Raw genomic sequence first — 23,830 nt, forward strand, 5'->3', positions numbered from 1 at the left:
GCATGCTGGGTTCTCTGTTGGGGTCTGCGAAGGTCCCACATAATGGCTAACTTTTACTGACTATATTCACTATTTTCCAGCCCCTGTGCAGAGCACTTTATAAAAGCACTAACTTTTAATCCTTATAACAATCAAAGATAACATTCTCAAAGTGCATGCATCATTAGTTTATTAATTACTTTTTTAAAGTTCTTTTTTTGTTTGTTTTTTAAAGCTTTCAGTCATTCTTAATAGGTAAAGAAATTGAGGCCACAAACCTTGTCCAAAGTCACTCAGTTAGTAATAGGTGGAGCTAGAATTTTAACCTAGCTCTTTAAACCCCAAAGCTCCTGCTCTTGTACCAGATATACCATCTCGTTTATGCAGGAAAACCTTATTAAAGTTACCTCTGCAATATCTTCCCATGTGTATGTATATATACATCTGTGGCTGGAACTGTATCAAGAAAAAGGTTTTGTGGAAAACATTTTTAAGATGTATTTATATCTCATTGGTCCTGTTAATATCAAGGAGAATCTTGTTTTTGTTTTTTAAATTAAATAATTTATTACTAATATTATTATCTTTTACATTCTAAGATGTTGTGGAGCAGTTGGGAGAGGGGAAGAGGGAAAGAGGGAGGTGGATAGAAGGGGGGGGGAAGAGAAGGGGTATGTGGTTGAGGTCTGTGGCCTCCCTCATTCCAGCAGTGGAGCCTAGGGGCCTTCTGGCAGTGGCTTGGTCATGGCTTGGCTGGATGTAGACTTTAGGGGGGCATGGCTGAGGCCCTTGGGGCCCCCCTTCAACCCAGGACCCCTGGGGTGCTTCTGGCAGCAGCTTGGTGGTCATCGCTGGGTTGGATGCAGATGTCGGGGGCATGGCCGAGGCCTTCAGCATCCTCCCACCTGAGCTTGGGAGCCTGGAGGCTTCCAGTCTTTCTAGGTTTTATAGGTGTTCTTTGATGGTGTTAGACCTTTACTGGTGAATATCAGAACTTTGTCTCTGATCTGCGGGTTTTTTGTTTTTTCTTTCAGTTTTGTGTTGGATTATACACTATTCCCACCATGGAAACTCTTCACTGGAACTTATTTGTTGATCTTTGGTTACTTCTAAAATGCTGAATCCTCCTGTGGGAACCAACACTTGAGCCCTGTGGTTGAGCTAAATTGCTGCTTTGCTGCTGATTCTCTGGGGCAGGCTTTTTGTGCAGCTCAGGTTTTAATTGTTGACTTGTAAGCACTTCCAGGTCTTGTAAGGTCTGGTACACCTGGGTTGTGTGGAAACTCTGGTCTGGGCCTGAGACTTTCCAGTAAACTGCTCCCCCTGCAGGTCAATATTCCTGACCAGTCTCCACTGAGTGGGCCTACGTTGATTGGGGGGCAGATCAGCTGTCCATGCTGTGCCCTAGTGTTCTCCCCGTGGGCCAATCTCTGACATCTCCTAAACTCCAAACACTTCCCATGTGATGGGCCATGCTGCTGGTCCCTTGTGATGACTCACTGGCCTCTGAGTGGTTCCTTTTTTCAATTGTATGTGGCCCCTTGCTCCTATGTGGGTCTGCGGGAACCCTGTTAGTGGCCTTGCTGGCCTAGGGGCCAGGAAGACCCTCTTCTCCCCTGCTGCCTCCAAGCAACTTCATATGAAGGGCACAGCCGCATCTTTTGCCAGCTCCTACTCTGTGTGCTCACCAGGGCCAACCTTGACGCAGCCGGGATTTGAAACCATTGGAGCGGTCCTTTCTTTCTCTCATTGTGATTTGTGCTGCCTTCATGAACTCTGTAGGTCTCTCTTACTCTTTCCCTGAGCTCTGGTGGCCCCAGCTTGGCAGTTCATTGCTTTTTAATACTTGTAAATTGGTTGATTGTGGAGAGAGTGTTGCTGGGGACCATTTATTCGGCCATCTTGATCAGAAGTCAGAATCTTGTATTTGAAAATGAAATGTCTACTAGTATTTCTCACAATTACTCCACATTTTGCCTAAAGAAACACCTTGGCAGCTTTTGCAAAAGGGAATTGTTATAGGCTACGCCTGGAGTCTTGGGTGGTCCATCATCTCAGTCTGAGGTGGAAAGCCAAGGATGGAAGGTGGTGGGCTCAAATGAGAGCTGTGTGAGGCGGGGGGATGGGGACAGGCAGTATCTAAAATGACCTGAGCCCTTCCAGCCTAAATTCACCCCAATAGGGTAAAAAAAGACCTGTGGAAGACAAGATGCTGGTTCACCATATGGCTCTCATGCTACTGACACCCAGCTCCACACGCATCATGTCCGAGCTCATCTGAATGTCGCCTGACTCCCACACTTCCCTGACACAGTGCTAGCGGAGTAGACACTGATAAATAGGTATTGATTTGAATTTGCAGTTGTTCAGAAACACTTCATCAAGGGTCAAAAGGTTACTTTTGGTCAGAAAATTCTGAGTTTTGGTTAATGAGGACAAAATCCTTACCATCCATGGTTTTCCTTTTAACTTGGATCTCATTATCCTAAACCGGAATATCCAATCCATTTTTTTCCTTCTTAAAGGATTGCTAATGTTGTGTTTTGGTGTTTGTTTGTTTCACTCCTGTCTCCTCAACATTTTATTTTACTTTTGTAAAAGTACAGGAACCAAACTGTATACAAAATTCTCAGTGTAGTTGGATAATTATTTTGCTAATTAATTTTTAAAAAAAAATTCCGGGGGGAGGGGGAAACAGGTAAGATTCCATTTAGAATGATTGTGAAAAACACTGTGAGATAGTCCATTTTCAAAACACAAGAAGGGATTCTCCTTGATGTTAGGAGGGCCAAAGAGAGCTAAATACATTTTGAAAATATTTCTCCTCAAAAACTTTTCTCTAATATGGAAATCTGACAGCTTACCTTGGCTAAGTTACCTGGACCAAAGAGAGAACTTTAGATTAGATATGGGGTAAATTGAGCAGCCAAAGGAGCCTCTCACTGAAAGGAGGATACCATGAAGGATTGTGGTGCCCAGAAAGCAGGCTGTATGGTGTGTCATAAGCGGCAGTGTGGAAACCAAAAGTGACCCATCAGAAATCCAGAGCTGTGCATACATCTGATCAAGCATTTGACTCTATGAAAATGTTCAAGGAGTTTAGGAATGGTTAACATTTGAACCCAATATTGTTTAAGCAATAGTTGAAAAGAGTTAGCAAGAATTATACCAAGTTGAACTCAGGGGCGTGCGGTTACTTAATGCTTAAATAGGGCTTATGAGTTATATAGAGTAATAGAGATGGTGATTTGTTGCTTTTGTAACTGTGATAGTGATATGTTTTAAAAAAACAACCATAGTTGAATGGGAAGGTATCCTCTCTTCGTGAAATTTTCAGTGCCTTTGCTAGCTCAGGAATCATCAGGTATTGAAGACATGACTCTAAGCTGTGCAAAACCAGCCCTTCCTGGTGACAGCCAGGATTTTTTCTGGGGGAAGAGCAGGAGTCCTCAGGGAGTGGTCTGGGGTGCAGGAGACCCTCCCATAGGCTCTAAGAGTCTGGTTCTCTTCAGCCTATTACAGACTGAGGCAGAAATGGGGCAGCAGTTAGGCGAGCTTGGGGTTTTAAGTACAGCAGAATTCGAGTGACACTGAAATCATACTCTCGAATTCTGTTCTTCCGTGGGAACTTGCTTTCCTGTGCCAGGGCTGAGCCTAGGAGAACGTGAGTGAAGGGGAATGCTGACTTGCAGGTGTGCAGGTATCTAGTGAGGACCAGTTGGGGGTTCTTGGTTGGGGTAGAGTGTGTCCTTCTGACACTATTCAAAGTATGAAAGACATCATCATGATTAGATCTTCATCTAAATAAAACTATGGCCTGGTCATTTCAGAAACTGCAGGCTCTGCAGTCCCGCAGTGTAACGGAGTCCAACCTCGGATCACTGCGGGATGAGGAGTCTGAGGAGAGACTCAGGCAGACACAGGAGCTCCAAGCCCTGAGACAGAAGATGGAAATTCAGGTGAGCTGACGCTCTGTTCCTTTCTTCCCAGAGCAAGCCAAGAGCGAGGTTGTCTTCCAATATGTTCTCTCATTTTTGCTCTATGGATTTAGGGAAGTTGAAAGACCTCAGAGTTCTATATTTTCAGAGCTTCTGCCAATCCATGAAGGCATGGTGTTCTCAGGTGAGGCAGGTAATACATGCAGAATGTCAGATTTGCCTGGGATGTTTTTCAAAATACATAGTGCTGTGTCTCTTTTTGGACATCTTTGCCCCCGTTTCAATTCTAATCCAGTTGAAAATAACTCTTAGTGTGACAGTCTCCCAGATTTTAAGATATTTGGGATGGATCCAGTGGTGCGATGGTAAATGGTTAGCAATCATCTCTCTGGAACTAAAAAAGCTTTGATTTGTAGCATTTGCCATTTTCCATGGTGTAAATACTCCCACCATGGCTGAAATGTGAGGTCACTGAATGGAGTCGGGGAGACTTGTGCACAGTCTGCTTCCATGGGCTGGTGGGAGGTGGCTCTGGCCACCACTGGATGAATCTCAGTGCAATCCAGTTGTAAATGATCTGTATCAGTGACAATTCCATGGCAAGAAGGGGCAGCTGGCACCATCACTCAATCTGTTCTGCTCCTGTTTCTCTTCTCCAGTGTTGTGGAGAAAGAGCTTAAAGTCTAACTAAAAGCCACAGTAAAGAGTTTCCACTGATATTTCACAAGTTTCCCATTCTAAAAAGCCATTCTTTTCCTGTGAACTCTGCTCACATTCTTTAACTATTTTTCTATTATTGATGATTTTCCATAACAACTTGTGCGTGTTATAATGTATAGAAATTAACCCACTTGTTGCTCTAGTTGTGGCGATTTTTCCGTTTTTTTATCACTCCTTCACTTAATCATGGTTTGGTCATACAGAAATGAATAATGTTCACGTGGTCAAAAACGACCAAATTATCAATATTTTCTTTATGGCCATCCATACTCTGAGATTTAAAAAGAAAATATTCCTGTATTTTCTTTTAGTACTTTTATGGTCTTATATTTTATATTCAATGCTTTGACCAAGCTAGAATTTATTTTGGTTTAAGATATATAAAAAGGATCCAAGTTCATATCTTTTTCTAAACAGCTAGCCACTCACTTAAACACCGTTAGTCAATAATCCCCTCCTTCTGGGCCAGCCCCATGGCTCACTCAGGAGAGTGCAGCGCTGGTAGCACCGAGGCCACGGGTTCGGATCCTATATAGGGGTGGCCAGTGCACTCACTGGCTGAAAGTGGTGCGGACCACACTGTGCCGAGGGTCGCGATCCCCTTACTGGTCAGAAAAAAAAAAAATAATAATCCCCTCCTCCTCCTCTCACTAAGTTTCCTTTTTCCCCTTCTTTATCTGTTTTTTTAATTCTGTTCCACTACTCTGTCTGCCTAATCTTGAGCAGGTACTTTTTAATTCCTGTAGTGTTTTTATATATTTTCAACATCTAGAGGCCCATTTGGTGAGCTTTGACTGTTTTTCAGAAAATGCAGTGCAAGAGGAAAGTGAAGAACCTGCAGGAAGAGCATGTGGCTGAGATGAGGGAAGCAGCTCTTGTCGGGTGGCCTGGCGGAACCTGGTTTCCTGTGACCTCCTCGCATGATTCAGCAACCCCCCGCCTGGAACTGGTTGGCACATATTTTGTTGCTGCTATTGACTCTGTCTGCGGACCCCCGTCAATACACAGAAGGGGTCAGCTGCAAGGCGAGCGACTTCCCTGGCCAGGGGCAGGGCCTTCAGGTCTTCTCAGCTGAGCCCAACACAGCTTTTCTTCAGTGGTGACCCCTTCAGGCCCTTTTGTTCTATCAGCCTCACATGAATCCCCTGGTCATTTTGTGTGTGGGCTCCTCTTCGAAATCCCCCCACTCCAGGAGAGAGCCAGGTGGCTGTGGACCACGAGGATAGTTCAGGGGAGTTGAATTGGAAGGACTCATACTGAGACCAGTGAACAGGGCAGCAGGCCCAGGGCAGAGAAAACAGCTTCTGTAGCAATGTCCCTGAGGAGAAGGCAAGGTGGGAAGCAGGCTGGGTAACAGGAGCCCCAGGCCCTGCCTGCAGCTCAGAAGGTGAGAGTGCTGAGGCCAGAGCCCAGCCCCTGGTGGACATTCCCCACTTCAGTACGGGGATGCACAATCATCCCCGTGTCATGGCTTTACTTTATTTGCAACATTTAAACATTACTCAAACTCGTTAGTTCAAATAGTTCAAATTCATTCCAAAAGCAGAAGAAATAAATTAAGGTATACTGAGTAAAGTTTCACTTCCACCGATCCCCATCTACCTGTCCCCAGCACTCACCCTGCAGGTGATGACTTTGATTGGTTTCTTGTATATTCTTTTCGAATTTCTTTATGCAAATATTAATAATCTCTTTGCTCTGACACCAGAGGCACCATGTTACACATTTGTGTTTACCTCTTGTTTTTGCCTAAAAACATTCATTTGATGATTTGTGAGTGGCCTCACTTCATGTCCCTCCCGTGGGTAGTCACACCTGACAGAGAGTCCTTTTTGCCCTGGTCTTAGGGGCCTGCATTCCATTCTGACTTCTCTTCAGGCACAGCTCGAAAACATCCCCAAACTGGAAGGTAGGTAGTCTTCTTAGAAAGCCCCCTGCCCAGGTCTAGAAATCCTCCACCCTGCTTCAAGGGAAACCTTTGACCAGTATTGGCCTATCGGTACAGGCTCTGCAGACAGCAGGCACTCAGGGTTCCCTGCAGACAGTTTTCTGACCGACCCTTCTATGCCACCAGCCGCAGGAGGAGAACAAGAGAGTCCAGGCCTCCCTGTCTCAGGATGAGAGGAAGGCAGCTGACCAGGCCTGGCGCCAGATCAGCGCCCTCCACACCCAGCAGCAGGAACAAACTGGGCTCATCGCCTCCCAGGAGGAGAGGGTAGGTCTGTCCCCATCCAGCCAGGCCCTGGTGCCCCAGGCCTGTTCCTGCGAGGAGCTCCTTGGACTCTTCTGGGTTCATCGGCGCTCGTCTCATTAGGCTCCTGAAGGGGAGGGAGGAAGGGTCCTCGGGCACGAGGGGCACAGAGTGGTGGGAGGCAGCTGCTGGCCTCCAGGCTGCAGACGCACCGTCCTGCTCAGTGGCTGCCGGCAGAGGGTTCATGCCAACACCAGAGCCCATAGAAATGCCCGGTGCCTGGTTGATAGTTTGTTCCTTCCTCTTCTAAGCCTCACTAGTCCCCTTGAAGGTAGGCATCACCTTCTCCCTGTCTTCGTTTGACAAAGGATGACACAGGCTGGAGAAGCCAGGTTCTTGGCGTGAGTCTGCACAGGGCACTCTGGAAGTGGCAGGGGTGACACCCAGCCCCAGCCAGGCAGGCGGGTGCAGAGCTGTGTCTTTCCACTGTGCTCTCAGCCGTGGCTGCCCACCCAGCACCTTCTCCCTGCTGAGGTTTCAGAGGAACCAGAGCCGTGAGCAGTTTATCACACTCCTAAATCTGGCCCTGTGACTCCTCCCCTACTGCCGATCGTTCTCAGCCCAGCCCAGGCTCAGCTCCCCCTCCTGAGCCCCAGGTCTCTGGAAAAGCTCTATCTTCTCCTCGGGGGCCCTCCCGTGGCCTCTGGTCCTTGCCATGGTTCTGAGGCCAGCACCTTGTGGACCTTCTCCGCACAGCTTCCCTGGCTGAGCTCCAACAGTCACGGTCTAGTTCACCCTACCTGTCCCTGCAGTCCTTGTGCTTTTCTGCTCCCAGCCACACTTCACAGGTGGCACATCTGTCCCCTCTCCTGCTGCTTTCCTTTTCACTGTTGCTCCCCCAACACTCAGATCTTCACCACTGTGGCCACTCATGTCCCATCTGGAGGTCTCCTGATGTCACCCAGAACTCTTATCTGCAAAGGTTTCGGTTAGAAACTCACTGGCTAGAAGTACTAAGACACACAAAGAGGAGTTTACTTTTATTGTAACACCAAAGACGTGGTTAGCAGCAAAGGTACCCGTTGGGAATCCAGACTCTGTTCTTCTTCTTTCTGCATTTAGTGTGTAGCTTATGTTAACTCTCATGGTTGCAAGATGGTTGCCCCAGCCCTGACCATCACAACCATGTCTGATGGAAGAAGTAAATGAAAAGGCCCCTTCCTGAGACGTTTCCTTGTATATTATCAGTCAAACGTCTGTCACGTGGGCACCCACAAGTGCAGGAAGGCTGGGAAAGCGATGACTAGTTTCAGTCTCCAGAGCAGAGGTAGGCAAAGGAGGACACAGTTGGGAATGCATGTGGGATGAGCTGTGCACCAGCATGTGACACCGCAGGTCACAAACAACAGCTCAGGCTTCACGGAAGAGAGATTTTGTCAGCAGGACAGACAGAGCATCGCACAGAGCTCATGGCAGGGGAGCAGCTGAATCTGAGAATAAACCGGAACGAGAGACATGAATGTGGTCAGGGGTTTTCCTCTTCTGTGTGTCTCTGTTCCTTTCTCTGTAACTGCTTCATTTTGTTCTTTTACTCTGAAGATCAGCTTCTGCTTCTTATCTGTCCCTCGAGGCAAAACAAATAAACAAACCAAGAAAGCCCAGAACAGTCAGCTGCCAAGGGCTCTAGACTTCAGTCATTAGCAGTGCGGACCTCTCCATGCAAACCTGGAGAGTTGGCTGTGGCTGTGGGGTGAGGTCGCGTGTGGCTGCCTTGGGAAAGGAGGAAGGGAGAGGCACTTGGACAAGGGGCTTGAGCAGACAGTTCAGTGAATGTCCACATCGTGCCTCCTGGCAGGGGTCGTCTCTGGCCTCCTTCCTCCCAGGGGGCACGTGGCTCACGTGCCCACATGGTGGGAGGGGAGCCTCTACCTTGCCCTGGCTGTTTTCCATTAATTGTCCCAGTAGTACTGACCATGTGCCTGTCCCACCCCACTTCCATGGCACTCCCATCCTCATGCCACAATCCCTCTTTGAAGAGGGACATTCTTTCCTCCCCATGGCAGGAAAATGGAGCAGCTGCCATCCTGATGGCTGCTGTTTGAGCTTGTCGCCTTCCCCTCTTACATACAGACCATGGGAGATTTGTTGGGGGTCTGGGGTGGGCATCTGAGCTTTCCTGGTTCCCAGTGGGTGGCCTGGAACATTGGCTGTCCCTTCTTTTTTGTCATTTTTGTGACCGGCCACACCGCGCTCAGCCAGTGAGCCCGCCGGGCATCCCTATATAGGATCCGAACCCGCGGCGGGAGCGCCGCTGAGCTCCCAAGTGCTGCACTCTCCCGAGTGCGCCACAGGGCCGGCCCTACTGGCTGTCCCTTCTTTACCGTGCTAGGCAGACCCACCGTGCTGAGCAGAGTTCGTGCAGTGTTCCCTGCTGGCTGTAACCTGCTCTGTTCCACCTCTTTGCAGATCCAGACCTTGGCCCTCAGGAAGGTGGAGGGTAAGTCTGCGTGGGCTGGTTTGTAATAGCCTGTGCTGTTGTCTTGGGCTTTTCTCTCTCCTCCCCTCCACCCCTCCATTTATAGGTGGAGGATTGGTGACAGCAGCCTCCAGCTGGGTGAGGGAGAGAGCTTCTGGGATAGATGGGGCTGCAGCCGGCATTTGTGCCAAAGGCTTTTCATACAGCTGCATGTTTCTTGCTGGCTTGCTCTTCTCTGTAAGGGGATGGAGGTGGTGGGGAGGCGTGAGGAGCTTGGGGGTGATGATTGATGGGCGGGGTTCCCGAGGAGGCTCTTTCTAATTCACCATGCCTGTGGTAAGGCCTCAGGGTTGCCGGTGACCTTTACCTTGTTCCCAGTGTGTAGCAAGTTGAGACCAAACCCATGTGAATGTGGCCTGTTTGGCATATGTGCTCGCGTCCTCTTGGGCTCTCTGGTGTGCCGGTGTGCGTCTGAAGTCCACCTCTCCACCCATCTGGTGCCTTGGGGCTAGACATTTCTTTCCTAGCCTTGCAGCCAATTCAGAGGAGCACTGTTTCTGTGGCACTGAACTTCCTGCAGGCTGGAGCTGGAATGGTACATAATAGTAGCTGTGTGCCATGTGCTTCACCAAGCTCTTCAGGTTCAGTGTCTCACGGTGCTGTCCCCACGATTGAAAGGGGGTGGGGGTGGGCATTATTATCCTCATTTTCTAGATGAGGAAACTGAGGCTTGGAGAGGTTCCAGGACTTGCCATCTCATGCACAGCTAGTGAGGGGCAGGGCTGGAATGTGAACTCTGAGCTTTCTGCCTGCAGTGTTCATGGCCGTGACCACTGCTCCATCCTGCCTCTCTCTTATAGAGATGAACTGACTGGAGGGCTTGTTCTTTCTGGCCGGTACTCATCTGGGGTTCTGCACTTTTGTCTAAGTCAGGGATGGAGTCCAGGGCACAGTAGCCACTAACTGTTCCTCCTGTGTTCAGGGATCCATGAGGCACCGAAGGCTGCGGACACAGAGGAGGACTCTCCTGAGGAAGGTGCGGCCTTATTTTCTTTCCTGGGTGTCCAGTGCAGGACACAGATCTGCTGCCTGCTTCATTGCTTAGTTCGTCTCTACTTAACTGTATCCGGATACCAGAAGCCGGGGTGGAGGGGACATAGGAGACGAAATAAATATTTCTTAAGCACCTTGCACGTGCCTGGTATGTTACACGCAGGTACTAACATGTGATCTTCTGGGTCACCGATGGGAGACCCAGGCTCAGAGAGGGTCAGTAACTTGCCCAGAGTCACAGAGCTGGCAGGTAGTGGAGCCAGAATTTGGAGCAGCGTGTGATTCACAGGCTGCCCCACTGAGTCTCTCCTGGTACTGTCAAGAGCAGTGGAAGAGGTCTTGGCGTGTTGGCTTAAGTAGGGACATTGCTGTTTTCTTCTGCTCTGTGAGTTGCTGCAGACAGTAATATTTTTCTTTATTTTTGAGAAAGTAATCTATGCACTTTGCAAAAAACAAACGAACACAGTGAAATAGTGTAAAAGTGTGAAGAGTGAGAATCCGATGTCCCTCCGCCCAGCTACCCAGTTTCCTCTCCAGAGGTGCCACTGTCAATGTTTCCCACGAACCCTGCCAGAGACACTGGGTGCAGATACAAGCACATATGTGCACCTCCTCTTTTCTCTTTCCCAGATGGGTACACGCTACACCCATTGTTTTGTAGTATTTATATTCTTAACAGCTTACTAGGGAAATCGCTTCTTATCCCTTCATAGAGAACTGCTTCGTTCTTTTTCAGGTCTGTGCAGTCTTCCATTGCAGAGATGACCCACGATTTATTTACCCAGCCCTTTACTACCTCCCTCTCTCCCGAGTGCATTTAACTTTGGGATAAAGCTGTAAACATTAGAATGACGCATCCCTTTGGGGGAAGGTATCTATGGAGTAACAGAAGGTCCTCAGGTGGGATGGATGAGTCAAATCCTCAATGAGCAGACGCAGAGTCCTTGTGTCCCTGCTGTGGTAGTGGAGGTCCGTGAAGCTAGGGCTTACAGAGCCCTTGAGTCTGTTGCACAGATTGGGTTACAAACCTTCCACACTCAGGTCTGTGAGCTAGGTAATAGAAAGAAAAGGTTCTGGGAGCTGTGGGTATAGAAAAATGAATGGGTTTTATTCAGATCTAGAAGCAACTATCCTAGTGGCTTCTCTGAGAGCTCTGAGAAGCACTGTGGATCAGAGCTGTTAGTCTTTTATACTTAAGTCCACAGCCCTGGACACCTGGGTGCCCATACACAACTTACATGTAGTAACAAGGAACACCTGAGGATATTTAAAGCAAATGCTCAGCAAGGTTCTGAACATCCTAGGGGCCCTGATGTTTTCCTATTTTTCCCAACAAGGTTGCACTTGCTTGTCACACTGTGCTGAGAGGTGGGTTCCAGGCATCGGTAGCATTTAGCCCTCCCCAGGAGATTCCAGGGTGTAGCCAAGGTTGACGATCATGCCCCAGTGCAAACTTTATAGAGCAGAATCACCCAATGCAGGCTATGGTTGGATGTCTGAAGCCCAAGCAATTACCCATAGGTCTTGGAGCGGTACCTGGCTTTAGTTTATTGCAGTTTAGTTTCTCAAACACTCTTAGCCACGAACAACGTGCTGTCATAGTGATAGTGCTTGGGGCACAAAAGAAGCAAGCCATCGTCTCTCCTGCTGGGGTGGGGGAGGCTTGTAACAACACAATCGCTGGGCCCCACCTGCAGAGTTTGCTTCAGTAGGTTTGGAAGAGGAGCTGAGAACCTGCATTTTTCACCAGTTACCAGGTGATGCCGATGCCGCGGCTCACACGTGAGGATCATTGCCCTAGAATAAGTGGTTCTCAGGCTTCGCTATTAGAATGTCTAGAGATATTTAAGAATAACTGTCAAGCCCTGGAACCCACTCTGAGAGACTGTGATGTCACCCTCCCGGGATGGGTCCCAGGGGGCTCCACCATGCAGCCGGGTTGAGATTCACCACCTTCCACTCTGCGCTCCTTGGGGGAAGAGAGGTGCGTTTCTCCTGCGTCCCCAGCATCCAGCACTGGCTCATTCTCCCTCATACGAGTTGTTCAGTAAATGTCTGTTGAGTGGATGAAAGGGCTCAGTCCAGCTCTGACCACAGGGGCTGGACCTGAAGAGCACTTGTGGGAGGCCTCCCCTCAGCCCTGGCCTGCTGCTTTATAGCAGTTGACACTGTTGTTTTACTTGCTTGCTTTCTTACCCTCTGGATCAGTATTTCTTCAAGTGTGGTCTGTGGCTCATCTTCATGAGAATCATCGGGCCTGTTGAAATGCAGACCCCAGGGCCCTTCCCCAGACCTGTGGAATCAGACTTTCCGGAGGGTGGGACCAGGGAATGTGCACTTTAACCAGTGCCCAGGTGATTCTGACATATACTAGCACTGGAGGGAGCCCTCCAGATGGACAGAGCAAACAAAGAGCAGGGATCTGTCTTGTCCATCAAATTATCCCCTGGACCAGAACAGACCTGGCACGGCAATGGGGTGAGGGTGTCAGGTGGGGGCTGGTGCTGGCGGAGGGAAGGTCTGGACTCTGGGGTCACAATAACACCCCAGGGAACACACTGCTGTCAGGGCTCAAGTGTAAGCCCCAAAGCCCCGAGCTAACCCATGGCAGGACTGACTGAGGCCAGATCTTAGAGGTCCAGACCGGCAGGGGATGAGAATCCTGAAGGTGGGTGGAGCGTCTGAGGCAGTGGTCCCCAGAGCAGAGTCACTCCAGCTTGTGACCTAGGGATGGACACTCAGGAAGGGCCTGTGGTCCTGAGCTCACCGGTTGGAGACCAGGATCCCTGAAGGGGTCAGGGCCCATCGGGTGTGGGGGGCTCTGGGAAAGGAGGTCTCATGGGCACGGGCTTAGCTGGGCTATTGTGTTGTGCTGCAGAGCTGGAGGACTCCCGAGATAAGCAGTGGGAGGTGCTGGCCAGTCTGAGGCGAAATCCCGCCCTGCTGAAGCAGTTCAGGCCAGTCCTGGAGGACACCCTGGAAGAGAAACTGGAAAGCATGGGGATAAAGAAGGTGAGTTCCAGAGCCACAATTTAGACACAAGGTGTCAAGCTAGGGCTCACAGACCCCTCATGCCCGTTGTACAGACCAGGTCACAAACCCTTCACATGCAGGCCACGAGCTAGGTAATAGGAAAAGATCCTGGGAGCTGTGGGTAAAAAATAAACAAGCTTTATTCAGAGCTAGGAGCAGATGCCTAGTAGCTTCCCGGAGCATCCCCAGAAGCAGGCAGGGTGCGTGTATCAGAGCCATTAGTCCTTTATACTTAAGTCTATGACACGGGACTACTGGGTGCCCCTGCACAATTACATTAGATAATAACCAAGGACCACCTGGGTGCACGTGGATATTTACATCAAATGCACGGCAAGATTCTGAACATCTGAGGACCCTGACCGTTTCCCTACATTTTCCCAGCACAAGGTGTTCTCAAAGTGACAAATGATCAATTGCTTTTTATCTTGTAAACCATTCATCTCATTTGTTCCAGCACCAGCCCCTTTGGTGTCCAGGTTGAGAAGCCCACGTGTCCCTCCCCTCACAGCAGCGGTGTGCTCTCTTCTGTGTCCTCCAGCAGCTTCTTGAGAGCAGCCCTACCTGGCCAGTGAAGCCACCCACGTCCTGACCCCTCAGTGTTCTGCACTCAGTGGTTACTTCCTTCTGTGGCTCTAATGACATTTTCTGACAGAGGGAATTGAATTGGCTCAATGTGGCCTATGGACGGGTCCCCTTGGCCAAATGTCCATGTCTACATCCAGCTTCTGTGGCCCACGTGGCCATGCCCACTCTGCAGGGTGTTGTGGGTGGGGCAGGTCCTGAAAGCTTTGTCTGGTACCAGCTAGTGTCTGAACACCATTGTTCCTTCAGGCTTGTGCTTAACCAGTGCACGCGCGTTATCATTAGAGGCACCAATGAAACCTATTATTAAATAAAAACACACCTTATTATTCAAGTAGCGGAGCTTCATATGGTTGTAAATACTGTCTGTGTAGAGTAAGTTCGGGCAAGATAGACAACTAGCTTTAACTTAGAAAGTGTGCTGAGGAATCTTTGGTTTCAACCTCTGCTTAATGTCTCTTTGGCCCTATGCTCAGACTTGATGAGAACATTTCTTTCTAACCTCGAATGAATCCTCAACTCGGATTCATATGCCTTGTGAGACCCTCTCATGGGCTCTGCATGGATGTCAGAAGCCCAAGCAACTACCCATAGGTGTTGGAGGGGTACCTGGCTTTTGTTTACTGCAGTTTGGTTTCTCGAACACTCTTAGCCATGAGCAATGTGTCTGACGTAATGATAGTGCTAGGGGTACAGAAGGAGCAAGCCGTGGTCTCTCCTGCTAGGATTCAGTTGGGTGGTGGAAAAGCATGTCCCGTCCAAGTCCCTTATGCTGTGATGTGGGTGCAATTGTGATGCAGCGCCCTGCATTATCCTGCTATGCACATTTTGATGGTGCTCCCAGACCCTGCGCCATCACGCTTTCAGCCACGTGTGAAGCTGCTGCTCCTCTTATTCTGATCCTCATTTCATGCCCTCACCTCACTCCCCCAAGAAAAGCACCAGGCCCTGATCATAGACTCCCAGGTCAGCAGCAGCAGGTGTGAGAGGCTTAGAGGAAGGATAAGGGGAGCCTCTGTGTGCAAAGGTGAACTTGTGTCTCCTCCAGGATGCAAAAGGAATCTCGATTCAGACTCGCAGACACCTGAAGTCCCTGCTGAGAATCCAGCGGGAGCAGAAGGCTCGGAGGTTTTCCCAATTTCTGAGCCTGAGGGAAAAGTTCATTGAGGAAGCCACCAAGAGAGTGAAGGAGAGACAGGAGATTGGGGCCGTGGTGTCCCAGCCAGCCAGCCAGCCCCCAGGTACGCTGGAGAGGGTTTGTGCAGGGCTGTCACCTGGGAGGGTCTGCCCTTTAGCCTTGTTTGCACGGGAGGGTGGAGCCCCTGTCTCCCATCAGGGATGTTGCTCTGAAGGGCCGAGCTGGTAGGGTCCTCCCTGGTGACTGAGTCACAAGTCTTCTGTTGGACAAGCAGAGTCTGGGGGTGGGGATGGGCAAGGGCACGTGCCAGGGTCACTCAGGGAAGCTGGGGGAGAGCAGACCTGTGGCTGTGGCCAGCCTGCACTGTCCCTGCTCAGACACCCTCCTGCCTCCCTCAGCAGCTTCGTCCTCCCTGCCTGACTTGCTGTGACCACAGGTTGGGCTTCTCTCCAGCGTGGCAGCCCGTTGGGTTTCTGGCTGTGCACACCGGGCTTGTCAGTGCGGGGGACACAGCGCAAGGCCTGGGAGCACTGGGGCTGTGGGCGGAGGCAACTATCAACCAAGTGCAAACTTCCCAGAGCTCAGATGTGCCGCGCTGTAGGTAGTGGTGGGTGTGGGAGGCTGGGCTGGTTCTGCACGTGGACAGAGCCACAGAGCTCCAGGTTGGGTCCCTGGGCCTGTCAGAGCTGCAGCTTTGCCACTTGTCCCTGCCTCTGGGGTCACGACAAGGGAAGGCCTGTGGTTCTGTTGGAGGATGAAAGCACGTGGGCCGGGAGCCTCGGATCTTCATGCTCAAAGACATTTTGGGACAAGGGAATTTTTGTCCCTAGGTTCAAGAGCTCCCATTTCTAGAGGATTCCCAGATCCTTTGGCCTGCTGTAACTGGAGGCTCTGGGGATACAGGGTGATGGCCCGACACTCTCACGTCGTCTGCTCAGCCATAGACAGATGTGGCCAGAAGGGTCCTCAGTCTGTATCTTCTCTCCAGGCAGACCCAATCTGAGCTCTTCACACAAAGAAATTTTGCCGAGTGTGGTACACCTATCTATGGGAATGCAAGGGACGATTTTATTTGGTACTTGGGCCAATCATTTTAAAATTTATCCTTTATTTTTCTTTTTGTGAATTGCAAAAAAATAGTACTAACATAGCAATCCTGTGAGCTCATGGAAATGATTACCTGGACAAGTATAAAGCAGGTGTTCTTTGTTTAAAAGTGTTGCTTTACATAATCATGTTCAAGAAGTAACAGTAAATGACAGGACAGTTTGTATGAGAATGTAATAAAAATTATGTCGATGATCTGGGAAACTCTGTCGTACTTAGTTTTAAGCTTCTGGTCTTAAAATCTGTAAGGAAAGGGCAGCTCTGAAACTTGCATCGAATCCTCAGAGAGAAGGATATTTGTCATGGTTGTGCACCTGCCTTTCACGTGTCAGCAGTACTCACTGACTCCCTGTGGTGCATGCTCCTCTTCTCTGTTCATAAAAAATTTCTGATTCTGGACCCTTCTTCCCCTCAGTGGGTCTTGTTGCAATTTGGAAAATAGGAGGTTGTGTCTAAGTGCCTGCCTTGGTCCTGGCCTTGTCCCTGGCTACCTTTGGGAGGAGGTTGAGTGGATTTTGTTGGCTCATGTAGTCCTGCCCCGACCTCTGGTGGCAACTGGGCCTTCCTGCATGGCTTCCTGCTCTGCTGTGGCTGCAGTGTGGGTGGGTAAAGAGGGTAGGTGGCCTTGGGGAGGTCTAGGACTAGTCCACTCTAGGACTTTGCCATGAGTGAGCTGCAGACATGCCGGACCTCTCTTTGGATCTGCTGGCACCCTGGAACAACTGACTGCTCTCCTTGTCTCTGAAGAAAACATGGAACTATGGTCCCAGCTCTGTTTGGGCAACAGTGGGACACCTGGACTGGGGGCAACTATGAACTCTGCTGTGGTTATTAGCGTACACTGAGCCAGAGTGACTTGTCCATTTCCAGGGTCTGAGCCTCTTTCCATTGCTTCTGAGCCTGCTGCTTGTGGGCGCAGCACAGGTATGCTCTGTTTCAGCACTCCTTTCAATTTCTAGTCAAAAGCCAGCGGAGCACCCTGGTCACCAAAGAGGTCAAGGCAAAAGCCAGAACCGTGCATGTGGCATCGCCATTCAAGCCAAAGGCCAGGACTCTGCACCTGGCGTTGCTATCCAAGCCACCCACACCAACTCTTCAGAGCCACAGGAACCACGGCACTGGCCTGCCCCTCGTGTCCACCCCTACTCCACACCCCAGAGCGCATGGACCCTCCAAGACCCCTGCTTCCCTGGGACCTGGGCTGAGGTGAGCCCCAGACTCTGGCCTGTTACTGAGCCTCTGGGTGGCTCCTGGCCTCAGGCAGCCCTGTTCTGGGCTCCCTCTAGGCCTCTGCAGACAGGTGGGGGCAGAGACAGACATGAACAGGTGGTGCCTCAGGTGGGGTCCAACCTGAGTTCTCTGGAAGAGACGGGGGATCCTTTGCTCCCAGCCAAGACCTACCTGCCCTCCCCTTTCCGGTCTCTCCCTGCAACTCCAGTGGCCACACCGGAAGGGGCTGGGTACCAGGCCAGCAGGGCTACCACCCTCTGCGTGTCTTCTCAGGGAGAAGTTGGTGTAGCTGCTACACTCCAGAGTGACTCTGGGCCCAGGGAGGGAGCAGACAAAACAAGCTTGCAAGGTGGTGAAGTTTGGCTTTTAAAGTTTTCTTTCTGGCCCCCGCATCCCTCGTTTCTCCTCCATGTGGCAGCACACCCCCGTTCAGTTCTGAAGAGGACTCAGAGGGAGACCCTGTGCAGCGTGTGTCCCTGCAGCCCCCGCAAGCTTTTTCTAGGTTGGTGCCCCGGCCGGAGGATGACTGGGACTGGTCTGACACCAAGACCTCGGAGGAGGACTCCCAGTCCCCTGGCAAGGACTCGGCTGGGCTGGCTTCCTCAGGTGAGTGGGCCGGGAGCACTGGAGTATCCCTTCTCCAGTCCAGACTTCCCCTGGCCCTGGGCACACCCTGTAGCTGTCCTTGGACTTTCTGATTCAGTGTCTCTTTCTCTCAGATGCTTTTCTGGGATAGCAGAGATCTCAGGAGAAAGCTAGGACTCGAGTGAGGTTTCTTTTGTCCCGTGTTTTGTCACTGGATAGTTTAGCTGTTGGAGGTTGTGGGGAGCCCACTCCCCCCTTTTCTCCTCCAGGTTCTGACTGGTAGCGAATAAATACTGTGGCCAGACATGTGGAGATCGAAGCCATGCTCTATTACTGGTGACAGGATCCAGGCATGCCAGAGCACTTCCTGATAGGGTGGATTGGGGAAGCAGTTGGCCCTTGAGGCCAGAGTGGGGGCCCTTCCATCCCCGTCAAATTCAGATCTTGACTGTGTTTGTGCACAGGGCTGGGCCGACACAGCGATCCTGAGTGGGCAGGATCTTCAGCAGGCAGCTGCAGGGAGCATGCCAGCCAGTCTCCACACCCAGTCACAGGAGCGGGGAGAGGTCAGGGAGAAACAGCGAGTCAGCGCTGCCTTTTGCATGCAGTGACCCTCCTTCAGGCGAGTGGCCCAGGCAGGCTGCAGTGCACCCCTCTGCTCGGCTACCTCTGTGGGTACGAGAGAGGAGGATGGGGGGACACACTAGAGGTGCTTCTCGCCCTCCTGCCCATCCTGGTGGATAGAGCAGCAGTGCCCTCTTCTATGGCACCTCGAGGTGATAGAGAAAAGGGTCTCCCTCCATGTCGCCATTCCCGGGGGCTCACACGTGCTTGGCTCTGGGCAGATTTCTTGGCGTGAGTCCCTGAGTTGCTCCTCACAGCACTGATGAGGGACGGCTGCAGTGATCACAGCTCACAGGTGTCACAGAAACTAAGCCTCCGAGGCGTTGGGGCTAGTTCAAGGTCACAGAACTACTTTCATGGCAAAATGAGACTTTTTTCTGTCAGGAAGGAAAAAAACGGCCCTGAGCTCTGTTCCTACTTTGAAGAGTATCCACACAGTTCTTCTGGCTGCTTGAGGTCATCAGCACCAGACCCAGGTCCCTGTGGCCACAGAATGGACTATCTCTGTGGTGAACACAGCCTCCAGGGCAATCTAGGTTATAACTTGAAGGGCGAATAGTTCCCCGCAACGAGCATTTTGACAAATACAGTTTCCTGTAACACACGTGGTCTAGCAAACATGACCTCTCGTAGCAAAAGGATAATTGGGAGTGTGGTTTCCATGCAGCTGAGCTGGGGACGGAGGGGCAGCACAGAGGGCGGCAGTGGACCTTTGTGGCGGGCTGTGTCATGTTGCCACACCAGCCTCTGGGCCACCCCAGCACTTCCAGTCGTACCGGACAGGTCTCTGCTCTTTTCAGCAAGCAGAGGCAGATAGAAATCCAGCTTGTTGGTGAAAAGGGCATCACAGAGATTTAAGCTGAATGTTAGGGGAACCGAATGAACCTATTCACCAAGTCACCGTTTTCTATGTGACAGGTGACCACGACTAGGTGAGCATTGTTCTTCTCAAAACAGCCACATTCACTCACATTCTTTCAAGGTGCGCTTATGACACTGCTGACTGAGGCCTGCAGCTTCTGGCTTCAGTCGCATTTTCTAGCCAAGGCTGAGCTAAAGAATAAGGAACATAGAGTTCTGTCTTTCTGACGTCAGTAAGTAGAGGCTAAGGGATTTAAATTTAGGTTTGCAAAGTACTTTGTGGACTCTGCAGTACTTCCTCGTGCCCACAGCATTGGCCAAGCCTTCCAGTCCTCAGAATCCACCAGAACCAGATCTCTTGGGAAGTACCTGTGCCCTGCCAGGTGGGTGATAGGGAGGCAAGATCTTGGAACCGGGAGACCGGAATCTCCCGAGACAGTTCTGGCTCTGCCACTTGTCACCTGCTTGTCCTTATGTGAGAGGTTTCAGTTCTTTTGTTGTAAAATGTGGTATTTGGACAATGTGGTATTTGTTAATGGGAGGAGGGGAACACAGTGCTTGGTACATAGTAGGCCTTTAACAGACATTCTGGAATGAATCAATGAGCCAAGGGCTGTTGTAGCTCCAGAAGTCTGCCCAGGCCCTAGAAGGAAGGCTCTAGTTAGTTCCCTGCCTCTTGGTTGTTCGTGAGTCACATATCACCTTGGTTTACCATGCACTGGGCTCCTTTGGTGATCTATGTCACTGTTCAGCTCCTGCTTCCTGCAGGAAGCTCACAGAAAGCCATTTCCCCCTGCAGCCATCCCATGCTAATTTATACCTGTGATATTTCTTCTTGTCTCTGTGTGAAGACATTGAGGGAGGGAGTGTGTGCATGCTAGCCGTGCAGTTCTTGCCCCGAACTGAGCAGAGGTCACCCTCAGCCTCCCATTAAGAGTGAAGAACAGCATCCTAGGCTCTGTCACCAGCCATGTACTGACATCTGCACGGTGACATTTGCAGGATATCCTGAGCCTCTTTTCACTGGGCGCATGTTGCCAGGTTGTCTCAGTCTCCTTCTTCCTCCTGCCTCTTCACTCTCCCTCCGTCCACACCAGAGCCTGCACATGACCCACCGGATGAAACGTTTATTCTCTAGGCTCTTCCCACTGACACAGTCTCCTGTCTACCTTCCAGAAACACTGGTGCAGTCGATGGTCAGAAACCTTAAAAAGCAGCTTGAAGCCCCGGTAAAGAAGCCCGCTGGAGGGGTCAGCCTGTCCTTAATGCCCAATGCCGGGCCACAGAGGGCTGCCACGCCGGGAAGGATGCCACAGGTAGGATATAGGATACTTGGAGGTTGCCCTGCAGTTCCCTACAGAGCCAGCTCCGAGTCTGGGGTCCTGCGGTGAGAACGGGGGGACAGTTCTGCAAGTGTCAGCCTTGGCGGGACATTGCAGGTGACCTAATCCTCTCCCTTGGCCCCTGTGCTTGTGGAGAGATGGCTGGTTTGGAATACTTTTTGTGTCCACGTGAGTGAACATTACACAGCCTTTTCGTTCATAATATAAGCGACTGCTCAGTAGGTCTGGTTTCTCCCATCTCCTGTCCCTGAGGGGCCTCGGAACCGACGTTGTCTGGCTTCGTGCATGAGCCGCTCTCTTCTGGCTGTCTCAGAAGACACAGCCTGGGGACTCGTCCCGCTGTCCTTCACTCCTCCAAAGACCCCAACACAAGGCTGTGTGTAGAGCAGACTCCTCCCAAGTATGGGAACCAGCCATACAGCAGAGTAGGTAACAGCGTGACATGGGAATATTTAGATCCCTTTGTTGTAGGTATTGAAGGCCACACCTCATCAGTAAGACGTCTTGATGGCTTTGCTGCAGGCTGGAGCCATCATCGGATTTTCAGGTTTAGAGCTCAGAGGTTGAGCTTCCTCCACCATTATGAGACCCCTCCTCACCGACCCCTGGTCAGGGACCCACGTCCACATTCCTGTTGTTCTCTTAGGTGGAAAATTGGAGAGCTCTCGTTACTTCACACTCATTTCTCATTGTTTTCAATCAAAAAGATGCATCTTGGGATGACCAAGGCTAGTGCCCTAAAATTCAGAACCAGTGGGCAGTCATCCTTTGATTTTCATAGCTTTCCCTCCTTTACTGCACAGTGTATCTGGAGTATCACACAGCTCACGTGTGTTTGTGAGTAATGGGCCCAAATGATTTAAACAAAAAGAAAAACAAAAACAACTTCAGAAAAAACAAAGTTAAAAAAAAAAAAAGAGAACCACTTGTCCCACTTCCCGTCTTAGGAAAGAGCTCCAGCAGCCCAGAACAGACCGAGGCTGCGCTCAGAGCCAGCTTGCTTCCCGGCCCTGGGTGGGTTCTGGTTGGTTGGCCTCACTTACATTCCAGGAGAAAATGCACAGAATAGCTTATGTGGAAGCCCAGGTGGCCTGCAGGGCCACTGAGACCTCTGGAAGAGAAGGCCTGGCTGCTGCACGGGTTACAGGGGTCTGTCTGGGGGCAGCCCGGTCCCTTGGCCGCAGCCCAGTGTCTTCCAAGCTGAAGGAGTCGTGATGCTCCTGAGCTCATCATGCGCCTCCGGTCAGAGCGTGTAGCAGGCCTGAGAGAACCAGTCTGAGAGGAGGCGGGTGCGTCAGCCCAGGGCGCATTGAGGAAAGGAACTTGAGAAGGTCCAGGCTCTGGGCTTCCAACTCTGTCAACACGGGGAGTTAAAAATATGTACAAAGTTGAAATGAAAACAAGAGCGAGCGGATCTGCACATAGGCCTTTCCCAGGCACTTGCTTTGGTTTGGTTAGAATTTCAGGGGTTTGGAAATCACTCTGACCCCAGGTTTCTGAAGCAGATTCTTCAAGGCTGGGAGACCTGAGAAGGCAGGGGCAGCATCTCCCTGTTGCTTTCTTCCAAATCTGCATCCGTCCCCATTCCCGTCCTGCATTTCCATGGGGGCATTGCGCTTAGCTCTCTGCCGCCCTCCCTCTCATCAAAGTGCATTTTCTTCTCCCCTCCCCACTGCAGCTTTCTGAAGATGAGAGCGACTTGGGGATCTTCTCCTTCGAGGATATTCCCCAGGACCTGGACCAGAGAGAGAAACCAAAGCCCTTGTCTCGCTCAAAGCTCCCAGAGAAGGGCAGCAGTCCCTGGAGCTCCAGCTGACCCAGGGTCCCTGTCTGGTGATCCACTCCAGAGCGTGGCTGGCTGGAGGGCCAGCCTTACCACCAGGCTGGGGCCCCTTAAGTCTCACTCCACAGAAGAGGCTGCTGGGCTTCTTGCCTTCACCAGAAACCCAGAGGTCTTCCCCATGGAGAGAAGCAGGGCAGGGGACAGTTATGCTCTCTCCCCTTCTTGCCTGGGAGGGGCTCTGCCACAGACTTCCGGGGACGTCTGGCCGGGTGTCCCTGAGTCCCAAGGCTTGAGAAAGGGATATAACAGGGCCTCCAGGTAGTTTTCTTCCTCCACGTCCATGTTCACTGCAGACCAAAAGGAGTCACTCGGTCTCTCTTCCTGAGACTTTTGTAAACCTGGAGGAACGCTGACGTGATGCTTCCCATATGAGGTCCTTTTGGGGACATGTGCCTCAGTCAGTCATTCAATGATTGATCCAAAGTCAATTATTAAGTGCCTGCTCTGTGCAGGGTTCTCCAGCCTCTCACTACCAATTGGGGGTTCAGGCAGAGGTGGGGAGGGGTAGAATGTCTATAGCCAGTGCCAGCATGGAGTGGTGATCTAGTGACAGAGATAGGGTGTTAGGGAGTGTATGACAAGCCGCCCAGCCCAGCCTGGGTTGATCACCAAGAGCTTCCTGGAGTTGCAGTGTGTGGCAGGGACTGTTGATGGGTGAGAGGAAGAAGGGCCACTGGGCTGGGACCTCATATCCCCAGAGGACCACAGATTTAATTTTTGATATTATTTCCAAAATCAGGTTATATACATAGCTATTGTATTTTTTAGTATAAAGAACATTAGTTTGTTCCATGCAAACATTTAAATATAGCATGATGTTTATAAGTTTCCGGTATTTCTTCATTATTTTTGGAGCTTCTTGGGCATAGGGGGTGTAGAGAGGGGAGGGAGCAAATTGGACCTCTGATGTGTCAGTTTGTGTCCTTTGGGATGCAGTTGCCAACATGGAGTTAGGAGGCCAAGAGGTTTATTGAGGAGCCAGCACTGGGAAGGTAAAGGCGGCAGAAGCAGGATTGGGCAGGGAGAGTCCCAGGTTGCGATGCAGATCCGGCCACTGTAATGGCAAGACCAGAGGGGGCCCCGACTGCAGTGCAGGGCTGACAGGTCTTCTCCCACTCAGTGGG

At 50.8% G+C, this 23,830-nt stretch overlaps 1 protein-coding gene across 1 annotated transcript in view; it reads left to right on the top strand.

The window, feature by feature from the left end:
• DZIP1L (DAZ interacting zinc finger protein 1 like) overlaps positions 1-22,679 on the top strand; it is a 32,516-nt gene extending 9,837 nt beyond the window's left edge. The window contains exons 5-15 of the mRNA XM_063115169.1: positions 3,810-3,938; positions 5,443-5,505; positions 6,712-6,852; positions 9,295-9,325; positions 10,287-10,340; positions 13,236-13,369; positions 15,024-15,216; positions 17,180-17,426; positions 17,869-18,056; positions 20,697-20,836; positions 22,542-22,679. Coding sequence (XP_062971239.1) covers positions 3,810-3,938; positions 5,443-5,505; positions 6,712-6,852; positions 9,295-9,325; positions 10,287-10,340; positions 13,236-13,369; positions 15,024-15,216; positions 17,180-17,426; positions 17,869-18,056; positions 20,697-20,836; positions 22,542-22,679 — 1,458 coding nt within the window. The remainder of the gene's footprint in view (positions 1-3,809; positions 3,939-5,442; positions 5,506-6,711; positions 6,853-9,294; positions 9,326-10,286; positions 10,341-13,235; positions 13,370-15,023; positions 15,217-17,179; positions 17,427-17,868; positions 18,057-20,696; positions 20,837-22,541) is intronic.
• The last annotated feature ends 1,151 nt before the right edge of the window (positions 22,680-23,830 follow it).

The sequence above is a fragment of the Cynocephalus volans genome, chromosome 11 (genome assembly GCF_027409185.1).
Source record: "Cynocephalus volans isolate mCynVol1 chromosome 11, mCynVol1.pri, whole genome shotgun sequence".
NCBI lineage: Eukaryota > Metazoa > Chordata > Mammalia > Dermoptera > Cynocephalidae > Cynocephalus > Cynocephalus volans.